The following is a 14645-nucleotide window of genomic DNA, read 5'->3' on the forward strand; positions in this document are numbered from 1 at the left end:
GGTGGTTTTGGCTGGGAGAAGGGCTGAGGCCACCCAGGCATTCCAAACTTCTGAACCGACTCTGAGCTCCTCAGCCTGCCCTTTAGGCCTGTCAGCCTTCATTTGGCTGCCTCGTGTCCCTCAGTCCACTGTCGCCTCTGCAATCTGCTCTTCTCCAAGTGTATTTGCCACTCTTCTGCCGTCACTCGTCTGCACAAGCTGGTCCTTCCTCCACCTGCAATGCTCGTCCCTTCCTATTATACCTGTCCAGACCCAGATACCCGGCTCCATTCCATTCTTGTGTCCTCTAGGAAGTCTTCAGAACCCTGAGGATACCCGCCCCCCATTTGGGACCCTATGGGCATTTAAGCAAGATGGCACATTTGTGTCCTCACCCAGCTGCCAGGCCAGGCGCACAGGATGCACACTGTGCAACGTTGAGCGAACCATTCCCACAGGCAGGGATGAGAATGTTGCCCATCTGGAATTGCTCAGCACAGAGCTGGGCACACCTTGGCTCAGGGCCACTCAGCAACTCCATGCAGGAGTAACTTTAGGGAGGAAGCAGGGAGCCCTGCAACCTCCATCCATCCACTGAGGGCCATGCCTCCCACCCCGACCTTCTCTGGGTCAGTTTCTGCTCTGATGTGCCTTCTCGTCTCTTCTAGCTGACCTTCTGCCAGCCTGGGCCTCAGTCAAGGACTCCCCAACCTGTGCAGCCCCCAAACCCTCCCAGGGACACTGACAGTGCCGGAGCAGCCCCTCCTCTCACCTGCCTCTCCCCAGCCCCCCTCCCTCACCCTATGTCTGCTTCTCTTTCTTCCCTTCTCTGACTTTCTCTCCAAGTCTCCTCTCTCTGTTGCTACATTCTACACCCGTAGGTCTATTTAAATCACTCTCTCTTCTTGCCGCTGCCTCCCCTTGCCCTCCAATCTCTTCCCTCTCCAAAAAAAGAGATGTCTTTCTACATCTCTGCGATTCTTTCTCTGCCTCATTTCTCAGTCTTTTCTCCTAATACATGTCTTTCATTCACCACACCCTCAATGAGTGTCTGTTCAGATCTGGGGCTTGTATTTTAGGGTGAGGAACAAAAATCAGAAAACTCGGTAGCGTGCTAAATGGGGTGGGACTGATGAGGGCAAAGCAAATGGGAAAAGGATGTTGGCGGTGGGGCTGGGGGTGATATTTTGGAAAGAGTGGCCAAGGGAGGCCTCGCTGAGAAGGCGACTCCTGAGCAAAGACCTGAAGGAAGTGAGGACAAACCACCAGCATGTTAAGGGAAGAACATTCTGGGCAGAAGGATCAGCAGTTGCAAAGGCATATCGGTGGGGCTGTGAGGGCTGGTGTAGTAGAGAGAACCAGGGAAGGGAGGCAGCGGGAGGTGATTTGAGAGGTTCTGCTAGGGGCTGAGCTCATAGAAGGTGTGGGTTGCTGGGAGGGTGTTGGTTTGAGTCTGCGCCAGCTGGGCACCTCTGGGGGGGGCTTAGAGGAGTGGGGGGTAAGCTTTAATTTACATTTGGGCAGGCTCTATCTGGCTCTTTACCAACCTCAGATTAACCAGTAGGGAGCATAGAAGTAAGGAGACAATCAAGCAGACAACTGCAATAATCCAGGCAAGAAATGGTGGTCTGGCCTGGTGGTCTCGCCCTGTGGGCGCCGGGATGCTGAGAAGCGATCAGACTCCCAAGCTTTTAAGAGATGACAGGACCTACTGCTGATGGAGTGGAGAAAGCCAGGCGTCAAGTCTGTTCTAGCACTTTTCACCTGAGCAACAGCAAACACAGACTTGTCCTTTTCTGTCCAGCGGAGATCCCAGGGGGGAGTGGCTTAGAGGCAAAGTTGGGGTCCCAGAGAGCAGCTGGGGCATCCTAGGCACTGGATGAACTGGCCGAGGGAATCTGGGTGGACGCCTGCGCCCTTCACCCTTCTCTACCTGTCACACCTGGTTCTCCCCCCTGGGCTGCACCCACTCCCGCTTGCTCTGTCTCCTCTGCGCCCACCTCTCCCCTCCCCCACACCATCTGCTTCCCCTCCCCTCCCCTCCCGCCCCGCCCCTCCCCCTCTGCCCGCAGTGCTGCGGGCGCCGGCCCGGCCCGGCAGGCGGGAGAGCAGGCAGCAGGCGTGGCCCCGGGCGGGGGTCTCACCGGACGGGCCGGTTGGCGGCGTCGGGGTCCCGCGCCGTCACCACGCCGACCAGGGAGCCCACCTGCGCGTCCTCCTGCACCTCCAGGAGGCCAGAGGGCGGCTGGAACTCGGGGGGCTCATCCACGTCGGTCACGGCCACGCGCACGATCGCCTGGTCGCGGAAGGTGCCCAGGTCGGCGAAGCGGGGGTCCACGAACTTGTTGAGCGCCTCCAAAACCACAGTGTGCACGGGCTGGGACTCGAAGTCCAGGCGCTGCAGGGAGGGAGCAGAGGTTGGTTAGTGGGCTGGGGTCTGCTCTGACACTGACAAATTCCAAGTCAGGGAGGTGGGCCCAGAGGGGTAGCCTGGCTCCAGGTCACACTTGGACGCTGACGCACCTGGGACATAGAGACCCAGACCAGAGTCTCTGGTTACAGGTGGAGAAAGTGAGCCCTGCCCGGGAGGTCCTGGCTCAGGACTGGCTTCCGTGCTAACTGCTACTGACACACCGACTTCCCACCTCCTAGGGCTGTATGTTGGCACAGCCCATCAATTTATTAACTTGCAAGGCACTTATTATATGACAGACCTTTATATGTTAATTCATCTCATTTTACAACAGCCCTATGAGGCTTGATTATATCATTTTAGGAAACTGAGGTCTATACCTTGCCCAAGGTCACTTAGCCATTGGTCTCTAGCAGTGCCAGGACCAAAGCCAGGCAGCAGAGCTCCCAAATCCTGGCCGTTCCCCCAGGAAAGGGCGCTGGCTCTGCTGCAGACTGGCTGTGTGTCTGTGGGCAATCTGTGTCGCCTTTCTGGGCCTCAGTTGGAAGGTTAAATGAGAGATTCCCTGGTACAGAGGCGCTGGCAGCTAATGTGAGCTGCGCCTGAGAAGCCAGGCTGCCTTAGAGCTTTCCTGGGAGATCTGGCTAAACCCATGCTGAGCTTTGCTTCTCAGCTGGGAGTGCTAATGGGAGGCCCTCTGATGAATGAGCTCCGTGGCTGTGTGCTGGCCTGGTCTTCTACAGTCAGTGCCTGAGAGCAAAGAGAAACAGGCAGCCCAGTCAGGTGGAGGGGCGCTAACTTCCTAGAGACCAGTCCCAGGTGTGCTGTTCCTCCCTCCGCCACCCCACCTGCTCCAGCAGCAGTACTGGCCACCTCCTTCCTCTGTCCTGTTGTCTGGGAAATCAGGATGCAGGGAGCAGGTCTTAGTGGGCCCTGGAGTCAGGTCATCAGCCTCGGGGGGGCTCTGCTCCCTGAGCTGTGGGGCCTCCAGAGGCCCTGCAGGTCCCACCGAGCAGGCAGGAGGGGGCCTGGGGAGAACAGGCAGCACTGGGGATGAGAGCAAATGCTCGCAGCCCCAAAATGGAGTCTGGGGCTGGGCTTGGGGCCTGACTGATTTCTCATGCTGGGCCTCTCTGCGCTCCAATCCCATCTGGAAAATGGGCTTAACTTACAGTGAGGACAGATGGCTCAGGAGACTGAAAACCAACTGTTTAAAAGGGTGGATTCTGGAGCCAGACTGCCTGGGCCCATATCCCTGCTCTGTTCTGCCAGGTGCATGATCTTGACCAAATTATTGAACTCTTGGGGCCTTATTTTCTCACCTATACATGGGCAATGATGGTTCCGCACAGGGTTGGTGTAGGGATGAATGTGTCAATACACAGAAAGCTGTCAAAGGGTGCCTGGCACATGGTAAGCACTTTAAATATTAGCTTAAATTTTTATATTTTATAATAATTTTAGAAATTACTATACTTTATAAATTATATTATCGTCACTTGGGAAATAGCTGAAGGACTAGGAGTTTTCTCTGTCCTCAAACCCTTCAAAGCCAGGTAGAGTAAAGGGCCATCAGGGATAGCTTGTTTCTGTGGATCCAGAAGGCAGAGCCCAGGCTGACAGGAACAGATTTAGGAAGACATATTCTTGCTGAATGGGAGATGGCAGGGAAAGTGTCCATCCCTGGCCAGTGCAGAGGGCCTGGACCTCCAGCAGAGAGCAGGATTAGAATGGACAGTCTCAAGGTCTATGCAGCTCTGAGTTGCCAAGTCCATGGACAAGTCCTAGAAGATGGATTTTTGCTTATTGATTTGACCTATGTCACCATCCCCTCAGAAGCAGAGTTGGAGCTTCGGTTTCTGGCTCCCCCAGTAGACAGAAGGTAAGGGGAGCTGATAGACTCAGCAAGAAAAGACTCACAAGCCCTGGGTTCAAATCCCAACTCTACCCGTTACAGGTATGATCTTGGGGAAGCCCTTATACTTCTCTGAGTCTCTGTTTTCTCACTTGTAAAAACGGACATAATGATGTCTCCTTTAGAAGGAAACAAGGGTTAAAGAAAATGATGATTCTGAAGGGCCTGATATGAACTTGAAACACATTGTGCATTTATTGCACAGATTCAAATCTGGAGTAATCCTGACTTTGAGAACTAGCTGTGCAATCTTGGACAAGTCACTTAACCTCTCTGTGCCACATTTTCTCATTTGTAAAATGGGAATGATATGATCGGCTTTTTCCCAGTTGGTTCTGGGCCTCAAGAGAGATCTAATCCTTCGAGTAGAGTGGGGGTGGAGGGTATTTGACTGCTTAGAGGCCTCCCTGGCCCCACCACCTCCCCCTCTACCCCAATCTGCTTTTCCCATCCCTCCAGGGGCAGCCGCACCTTCTGCACTACGATGATGGCCTCTTGAGTGTCACTGTCTGTGGTGACCTTGAACACATGGCCGCCACTGCCGCTCTCCTCCTTGAGATGGTAAGTCATGTCTGTGTTCTCACCCACGTCCGAGTCCTCGGCCTTGACTCGTCCGATAGCTGTGCCGATGGGGGCCGACTCCTGAATGCTGAACTGGTACATCTCTGTAGGGGATATGGCTGTGAGCTTCTACCAGCTCTAGAGGAGATGGTAGGGGCACCCAGATGGACTCCAGGGAGCTCCCAGCTTGGCCAGTTAGGGAGCCAGGAGAGGAGCGTCCTCTGAAAATTTGAGAGGCAGTGCAAAGAGGAGGGTCCAAATTGTGACCCTGAGTTCATTTGCTCATTGATTTAAAAAGCGCCTGCAGTTCTTTGAGCCTCAGTTGCCCCATCTGCCCAAGGAGAGGAACAAAGGAACACAGCAATCGAGGCTAAGGTACTGGAGCCAGTCCTGGCTGTGGAGCCCTGACCCTTGGTGTCCTCATCTGTAGAATGGGCACAGTAACAGTGCCTCCTAGCAGTGTTGCGATCATCACTGTTAACTTGGAGGATCATGTACGTAAAGCGCTTGGGGATAGTGCCTTCCTAGCACATGGTAAATGGACCAAATCAATAAATGGAACAATTGCATTAAAATGGTGGGGTTTCATGCTGACTTTTCTGTTGCTGAGGATGTTAATCACATTGATTCCTTCATGTCCACGTATTTATCGAGCCCCTGTAATGTCCCAGATGCTGTTCTAGGTGCTGGGGTTATAATAACAAGCAAAACAGACCCAAATTGCAGCTCACACATGCTTTCCTCTTAATGGAAAGAGAAAGACACTATGCAGTCACATTTTCAAACAGGCAGTGTGTCAAACGGTGCTGGGTAATTTGGTGGAAAAATAATACTGGTAATGGGAAGAGGTGCGCTGATGAGGTGTGTGGGGGACTTTAAACAGGGTGATCAGAGAGGACTTGCTGCGAAGGTGACATTTTTGCAAATGTCTGAGGAAGGGGAGGGAGTGAGCCAAGCAGATATTTGGAAAGAGTATTCCAGACAGAGGGAGCAGCAGGTGCAAAGGCCCTGAGGTGAGTGCAATGCCTGGCATGTTTGAAGAATGGCAAGATGGCCACAGTGGCTGGAGGAAGAAGCATCAGGGAAACCAGAAGGGATGAGATCAGATGGGACTAAAACAGTGCCCTGTTCTTCTCCCAGAGTCAAGGTTGAGGTGACTTGCCAAAGGTTAGGCCAGCAGGGGCTGTGGAGATGAGGATGTGTCTCTTGGGGTACCCAAGGTCTGGAAACCCATGGTGTGAAGTGACTGCCTGATTCCTTCTCATACAGTAGCCAGGGGCTGATTCAAAACTGCAAGCTCCCCTGCTTTAACCTTCCATTGCTTCCCACTGCCCTTGGGATGGAGTTATACAAGCCATATGAGATGCTTGCTGCCTGGCCCCAGTGACTCCTGAGGCCTAGTCCCCCAACCCCCTCCCTGTCTCTAGCTTCAGCCTCTGTGAAGTTCTGTGATTGCTCTGTCTCACTTTCTAGGCATTCCCTAGTCCTCTTTATTCTGCTTTCTGCCTTTGTATCCTCAATTCCCATTCTTGCTTTGCTATCAATAACATTATCTCCTCCGGGGAACTGTCCAGATTTCAGGCTCTGCTCCTGTGCACCCAGGGCCCCCAGGCTTAGCCCATTGTAAAGATTACTGCATTTCCCTCTCATTTTCTGGTTATTCTCCATGGCCCCAACCCCACCGCTGTTCCCTCCTTGCCCTTCCCCTGCCTCCTGGATAATATTCATATCTTATTCATCAGCATTCTCAGTGCCTGGCAGAATATCAAACTGTCACTGAAATGAAATGTGTGAGTGATCAGTGAGCAAATGAATGAAAAGCAGAATGTTACACTCACCAAGTTAACATAAATTAAGAAGTCTGACAATACCAAGTGTTGGCAAGGATATGGACACACACACACCTGTCTTCATTGGGGAAACCAGCTTGGCTTGAGTTAGTACAGTTGAAGTGAGTACAGCAGGTCCTCAAATAATATCATTTCATTCAATGTTATTTTGTTAAAATGTTGATGAGGAAAAAAAATCTCAGTTGATACCTAACTTGTTATTTGAGGACCTGTTTTTGCTTGAAGACATGGTTTCCAGGAACCTATAGATGATGATAAGTGAGGACTTACTGCATATTCTACTCCTCTGTATATACACTTGAGAAATATGTGCAAGAGGGTGCAGGAAATGAGATGTGCCACAATCTTCAAAGTGGTGTCCTCCAAATAGCCCCAAATACCCATCAACAGTAGAATAAACCATGGAGTATTATATAGCAATGAAAATGAATAAATTATAACAAGCAACAACATATCATTTCATAAACATAATTTTGAGAGACAAAAAAAAATACAAATAGCCTGTATTCTGATTTTACATGTATTCTCTGTTAAAAGAAGTTGAAATTAAACTGCAATGTTAGGTGATGCATTCATAGGTGAATTCACCCTAAAGAAAGACAAAGAGGGGCCATCTTGGTGGTGCCAAGGAGTTAAGCACTGCACTATGAAGCAATCTGCAGCCTCTGCAGCATGAGTTCGATCCCCGGCCGGCTGGCCAGGAAGAAACCACATGGCGCAGCAGACCTCTCCTGTCTTGCCTGCTGCTCCCCTCAGCAGTGTATTTCATTCAGTCTGCCAGTTCTGCTCCCCACTCTGTCTCTGGTGGGTCCTCTCACCCCCGCCCCCCCGCAGCTCTTGTATGCATGAATAAATAAATCTTAAAAAAAAAAAGAAAGACAATGAGATGATGATTACAAAAGCAGGGAGATGGTGGTTACCTCTGAAGGGAGGGATGGGGAGGGAAGTAACACTGAGGGAAGGGCGCGTGGGTGCTTCTGGTGTCCTGGGTGGAACTCACAAGAATGTCTGCTTCATACTATTCATTGAATGGGGCATTTATATTTATACCCTTCTGTTTGGGCGCTATATGTCACAATAAAGAAATGTTAAAAATAAATAAAGGGATACAGAATGAATGATAATAGGCAAGATACCCTACCAGATAGGGCCCCTTCCTGGGGTTCTGGCCCTTTCTTCTCTGCTCTGCCCCAGCCCTTCCAGCTCAGAGATGGCATAGGACCTGGCACCAATGGGCAGAAGACTGGTAGCCCCCACCCCCTCTACCTGCTGCTTCGAAGCATTGCCATCAGTGGGTGGCGTTGGGCTGGCAGAGCAGGAGATGTGCTGGCTTCTGTGCCAGGCTCCATGGTGACGTGGAACTGGCTGGGGGGCTCTGCCCACCCCGCTGTGTGACTGGGCTGAGGCGCTAGGCGGGGATGATGCTGAGTTCTCAGCTCAGGGATTGGATCCCTTATCTCCCGGGGGTCAGTCCCCTGTGGCGGGGCCTAATGTGAGAGCAGCAGACCTCGAGTAATGACTCGCCCGATAGGAATCAACCCAGCTCCCTGCGGCATTTCGTCTCTGCCAGCTTCCTCAGCTTCCCTGGTGCCGCTCTTGGCCTGAGCCTGGAACAGAGGGGCTGAAGGGGCTGATGGGCAGGTGGGGGGCTGGACTAGACAACCCCTATCCCCTGGGGTGCCAGGAGAGGCAGAGTGGGGAAAGACTGAATTCAGTAGCACAGACTCCTGCCCTCCAGGCTCCAAGGAGGAGGGACAGACCTGTCACGCCCAGCCTCAGCCTTTCTATGCACGGTTATGGGTGCCCTGGCCTGGAATGCCTGTGGCCTCTGTCTGCATCATTTGTTTCTCCCCACTTCCCTTTGCAAGCATGGGCCAGGCAGACCACCTGCAATAGGCAGGTAAGGGTGTATGCAGGGGCCAGTGAGGGGGCTGGTGGGTAGACAGAGGGGCTCAGGATGTGCAGGAGGCAAAGTGAGGGGACGGGAGGTGACCGTCTTATTGGACGTATGGAAAATCAAACCACTGTGGAGCTTCCTCTGTGAAAAGCATGACCGGGGGGACTGGAAGGAGGTGGGTGGCTTGGGTGGATAGACAGACGAGACAGATGGGAGTCCCTCTTTTGGTGGGAAGCTGAAAGGGAAGCTTGGGGCCCCTAGATGGCTTGGAAGGATGAACAGCACACACCCAACACTGCCTGCCTCTCCCCGCACATGGAGGCCCAGTGGGAGGGGTGCTGGTGTGGGTGGGTGGCTTGGGCGGCTAATGGACAGACACACGGATGCGGTCCCCTCCCTCCAGTAATGGAGGGCCTCACTCACTCTGCGGGAAACGGGGTGGGTTGTCATTGACATCGGTGACCACGATGGTGACGGTGGTGGAGCCTGAGAGGCCGCCCAGCTGACCTGCCATGTCTGTGGCCTGGATCACCACCTCGTAGCGCTCCTGGCTCTCGCGGTCAAGGTCGGGCACAGCAGTCCGGATCACGCCTGTGGGTGAGGGAGGGTGAGGCCAGGGGTGCCCCCTGCCAGCTGATATGGAGACCCCTCCCCCAGCAGAGGCTGGGCTCATCCAAAGTCAGAAGGTTGAGCGGCCAATGTAGGAGATACAGATAGGACCACAGCGTGGGCGCAGGGGCTCAGCAGCACCCCACCTTCACTCATATGGATGTGCCCCCACAATACACACACACATACACACAACTATCACACTTATACACAGTCCACTTTTACACCTCTCACACACACATGCACACTTGCACAAGTCTATCGACACACTATCTTCACCCATCTTCAACACGCACACACACTTGCGCACACATATTTTGAAACACACTCACAAATGCACATACAGGTGTGAGCCTAGTCACAGTTGCAAAGTTAAAGCAAATGAATGGACTATTTGACTAAAAAGAGGCCTAGGGACTAGATTTGGCCACTGTGTGACCCCACTCTTGGGGCCACTGTCTGTCCCCAAGAGGATGAGCCCAGTGTTCTGTGGGTGAGCTGGGCCTGGGCCCAACTTGTCTCGGGCACAACAGCAGCCCAAACGGGGCACAGAGCAGCACCTGGTGAGTGTTCAGCAGATCTAGTGGATACCAGACACACACTCATACTCTGCCCACTCACACTGGGTCACACTCTCCCATCCACACACACTAGCCACATGTGCTAAGTGCTACATATATGCAGACACACATGGGGTCTCAAACACATGCACACTCATAGCTACTCTCACACACTAACCTTCATGCCCCCTCTGTGATTAGGTCACCCCCACAAGCCCCCAGGCTGGCCTGAGAATCTCTGTCCAGGCACCAGCTAATCGTTGATCAGACAGTCCTTCAAGCTATTCATGGAAGTGGGGGCAGGGGTAGCAGGAATGGGGGTGACTCCAATTCTGCTGAGGGGAAGGCTGCTTCTTGTCTCCCTGCCAGTGGGCAATCAGGCTGGGGCTGGAGGGGGAGTCGATGAGGCATCCCGAACTCCACCCCCATCCACTCCAACCTGCTGAGGACCAGGTGGTGACAGGTGGTGCCCAGGGCCTGAGCGCCAGGTGGAGTCATGCACCAGCAGCCCCATGATGCGCCCCATAAAATCCAATCTTTGACTCCTGATGTCCCCAAATAGCCCCCAGATTCCAATAAAGGCAGTAGAACGGAAGGAGAGAGTGTAGTGTGCGTGTGCGCGTGTGTGTATGTGTGTGTGTTGTGCCAGGGTATGGTACCTAGGAGGTAGCTCTGCTTTTGTGGGATCACATGGTGATACGAAATGTGGGATCTCTCTGGTCAAGGATCAAACAGACCCCCTATCAGCAGTCTGGGCAACTCCTCCATAGGCTTCCTCTTCACCCCTCCCCTGCCAGGACTCATCTTCCCAGGGACAAGGGATCTTAGAGCAGAGGAACCTGGGATCCCAGATCTGCCATATTTTGGCCTCATGATCTTCAGCAAATCCTGTCACCTCTCCATATACTGGGACAACAACTACAAATCCCTGAAGGACAAGATTGCTCAACCTTGGCACCACGGACATTTTGAATAGGAAAATGCTACCCATGATACCAGTAGCAGCACCCTCTCCTTGCCAACCCTGAAATGTCTCCAGACATTGTCAAATGGCCCCTGGAGGCAAAATCGGTCCCACTTGCTAGGGGCTAAGCTTCATGAATGTCACGTGACACCTGGGTGAAGAGGCTGGTGATGGGATCAGGGCCACGTGCATCCATGAGCTTGTGCAGTACAAGCTCAGTGACCCCCACTCTGAGTGGGGTGTGGAGCAGAGATCTGTGTCTGAGACCCACCCTGGGGTTGAGAAGCCAGGTTTGCGAGGCTGGGCTCCTTGCTGTCCCTGCCACTTCCAGTCCTGCAGGACTGGGGGCACTGAACTTGCTCACTTGGGCACTGTTCCTGAAGTCTGTACAGTGTGTGATCAGGTGCCATCTCTGGCAGCAAGGAGGTGGGTACCCAGAGACTATGCTATTTCCAAACCCTGCCCCTGTCATACCCAGTGACAGGTTGCTATGGTGATAGGTCCCAATGAACCCAGCCTCTTGGCATGCACGCCTGTGGGTCATCCCCTTCCACACAGGCTTGGCCTTGTTAGTTCTTATCACTATTGTCATATGCATGGACTTGCTATGGCCAATGGAACATCAGTACATGTGACAAAAGCAGAAGTTTGACCAGCTCTCATGTGCTGGGACCTGGCCTCCTGGAACCCTGAGACAGCTGTGCTGTGAAGAAACCCAGGATGACAGGCCACCCCACAGAGGCTGGGCCACACCAGCTGTCCCACCTGAGTCAGCCCCAACAACCCGCCAGCTTGACTGTTGTCCTGTGAGTGATCCCAGCCAAAGAAAAGTCCATCACGCCCACAGAGTTGTGACAAAGAATAAGTTGTTTTAAGCCACAGTGTTTGGGGGGCAGTCCCCCAGAGAGCAGAAGACAGCAGGTAGGGAAATGTCACCCCAAGCCCCTTCCTTTGCTGGCCTCGTTCAGGCCGCTGCATTAAACTGGAGGGTCCCTGGCTGGAAGGTCGATGCGGGCAGTTAACCTGGCTGTTGGCCGCAGCTTCTCTCAGCCTCTGGTGAGCTGGGCTGGCTGCCTGATTAGGAGCCTCAGGACCAAGCAGGGGTCACTCACAAGAGAGAGGAGTGAAACTTGCAAGCCTCAGCTGGGGGTCACTTCTGCCACATCCTGTTGGCCACAGTGTGTGGCCAGGCTCTCCCAGATTCAGGGGCTGGAGAGACCCTTCCTCCTGGTGGAGGAGGGGCAGTCCTTTACAAAGAGGCCAGGGATGGGAGTGTGGTCAGTACATTTTGCTATCTGCTCTGTCCCACTCCACTGTACCCCCAATGCTGGCAGAAGCATCCTGGAGGCTGGTGCAACCCGGGAGGGGCGGGGATGGTCTGTGGTAGCAATCCCAGATCAGTCAATGAAGTTGTTCTTGAAACCTTCTGGTTCTGCAAATTCATTCACTCATTTGATAGATCCTTACTGAGGGCCTACTATGTGCTGGGGTTAGAGTCAGATATAAGGGGCCATGAAAAAGGGAGGGACTTTGGAGTGAGAAAGATATGCACTGAAGTCCTTTTTCCATCATTTTTATGCTTGGGCAAGTTCTTGAGTCTTTCTGAGCCTCAGTTTCTCATTCTGAAAAATGGGGGGTGCCCAGTGGTAGGGCTATTGGAGCTTCTGGAAGCAGGTCTCACATTTTGCAGATGCCTCCCTGATGCCGCTCCTCAAATCCTGGCTGGGTACCCCATAAATAAGTTCCACAGGGACTCTGGTCTTGTTCATCATCTTATCTCTAGGGCCTGGCACATGGTAGGTGGTCAAGAAACTGCCAGAATCTCCCTCTCACAGCTTGCGGGTAGCCATAGACTTGTTTTGGCAACTGTTGGAACAACAGCCCCATGAGGGCAGAAGCCAGATCTAGTTCACCATCTTGACCCTGGGACCTAGCATTTAGAACATGTGCATCAAATGTCAATTGCATTTCCTCCCAGAAAAACTAACACCTCTGACCCAGTTGAGAATTATCAGCCGATATCCTGAGACTTCTCTCGGAGAGCCATTCTGTTTGTGGACTTGGTGGGCGGGGGCTGGTAATTAGAACCTGGCCACTGCTCCCTGCAGCCTTGTCTTCCTTCACCCATCCTCCCCAGTTCCAGCTGCTGTCCTCACCACCCCCGCTGTCCCCTCCAAATGCTGCAGAAGGGGCCCTGGAGCCCGAGTGATGCCTCATTAGCCCGCAAATGCCATCCCTGTCGCCCCGGTGGGGGGCTTGCTGGCAGGCCTGGCCTTTAAAACACACAAGTTAATTCCTCCTCTGGCACTGGGCCTCGTGGCGCCCCGCCTCCTCCCTTCCTCACACCTTCCTCGCAGGCCCCGTTCCGGCTCTGCTCCCTGCTATCTGCACAGCGAGAACAGACTGTACCTCGCAGCGGCTGCTAAATATAGCCCCGCATCAGCGGAATATTCCTGGCTGGGGAAATGGAGCTGGGACTGGCGGTGGCACCAGGGTGGCTCCGCAGTGGGGCTGAGGCAGGAGGGAGTTCTGGTCCTTCCCGGGAAATGTCATCTCAGACACTTTCAGACTTGGATGTTGAGGGATCCTAGAACAAGGACCCTGTTTGCACCTGCCTAGCCTGGTACCCACTTGCTGGCTCACTGAGCACCATTCCTCCCGGGCTCCAATGCCCCCACTTCCCACCCTCCTCTCGACCCTCTGTGGGGAGGGTCGTTCTGTTGTAGTCTGAGCCTTTATCTTTGCACCCCTGCCACCTCTGGACTCAGTCCTGGCCCTCCCCTTATTTCTATGTTCTACCTCTTCCTCTCTTCTCAAAAGCAGATCAACTCTCAAGCTCCCCACCTCCGCAGACTGAAAGGATGAAGGCATCATCATCATCATCATCCCTTTGTTTTCTATTTATGTCCCAGCATCACTGTCCCCTCGGCCTGCATGTTCTCTCCTAGACATGGGGAAACCCACACCCTCACTTCACTCAGGCCTAGGGTCACCTCCCCAGACAGTCCTGTCCTGATTTCTTCATCTAAGCCCATCTCTTTCCTTATATCCTGCTTTGTGTTTCTTCCTAACACACTTTGCCATTTGGATTATATTGTAAGTTTATATGCATATCTTCTGTATTCCTTACTTGAATAAAAGTTCCATGAGAGTAGGGTCTTGGATTTGCCTCCTGCTGCCTAGAACAGAGCCAGGCACATAGTAGGCACTCAGTGGAGTTGCTGAATGAATAAGTGAGCTCTTCCATTGAATCCTCACAACCATGATGGGAGATGGGTATTATATTCCTCTGGTGTACCCAGGGAAAGCAAAGCTTAAAGACCCCTAGCCATCCTCAGGGTCTCAGACCCATATTTCAGAGGGCCTGCTAGGTGTTCTAGGTGTTTCTCCTCTCTCTCAAGTCCACTATGATTAAAATGGAATTATTTAGCTCTACATCAGATCCCAGGACATTCGCTCATTCCTCTGCTCCTAGATACTTTCTTAATTCACAGTACTCCTGTTTCTATAGGTGGTGCCCCCTTCTCAGCTCAGGCTCCCAGTCTAGAAGCCCCCAGATTCCTGCCGCAATCTAGTTCTGTACATTCATCCAGGTCCCCAAGGTTTGCCCTGTGCGGGGTCTCGCTGTCATCCCTCATTGTCCCTCCTCAGCATCTCAACTAAGTCTCACTACCAACCCTATTTCATCTGGGGCCGCTAATTGGATGAAGCAGGCTAAGGAGTCTGGATGGGTGCCAAGATAGGGTGCAGGCTTTGGTCTTTGTCCTTTAGGGCTCTCTGCTGGGCACCCCAGTTTCCTGAGTCTCCCTGAATTCACTTCCTGCCTCTGAGCCAGCGATACAGCAGCAGCCCGAGGGATCTTGTTAAAATGAAAACCTGAGCATGTCACTTCCCTGC

At 53.0% G+C, this 14645-nt stretch overlaps 1 protein-coding gene across 1 annotated transcript in view; it reads right to left on the reverse strand.

Moving 5' to 3' along the window:
* CDH22 (cadherin 22) overlaps positions 1–14645 on the reverse strand; it is a 64025-nt gene that overhangs the window by 26753 nt on the left and 22627 nt on the right. Inside the window, exons 4-6 of the mRNA XM_037499747.1 lie at positions 9039–9206; positions 4779–4972; positions 2124–2377 (exon numbers count right to left, since the gene is read on the reverse strand). Of these exons, the coding sequence (XP_037355644.1) occupies positions 2124–2377; positions 4779–4972; positions 9039–9206 (616 nt within the window). The remainder of the gene's footprint in view (positions 1–2123; positions 2378–4778; positions 4973–9038; positions 9207–14645) is intronic.

Source organism: Talpa occidentalis, unplaced genomic scaffold (genome assembly GCF_014898055.3).
Source record: "Talpa occidentalis isolate TD23 unplaced genomic scaffold, MPIMG_talOcc4v2.1 talOcc4.10, whole genome shotgun sequence".
Lineage (NCBI taxonomy): Eukaryota > Metazoa > Chordata > Mammalia > Eulipotyphla > Talpidae > Talpa > Talpa occidentalis.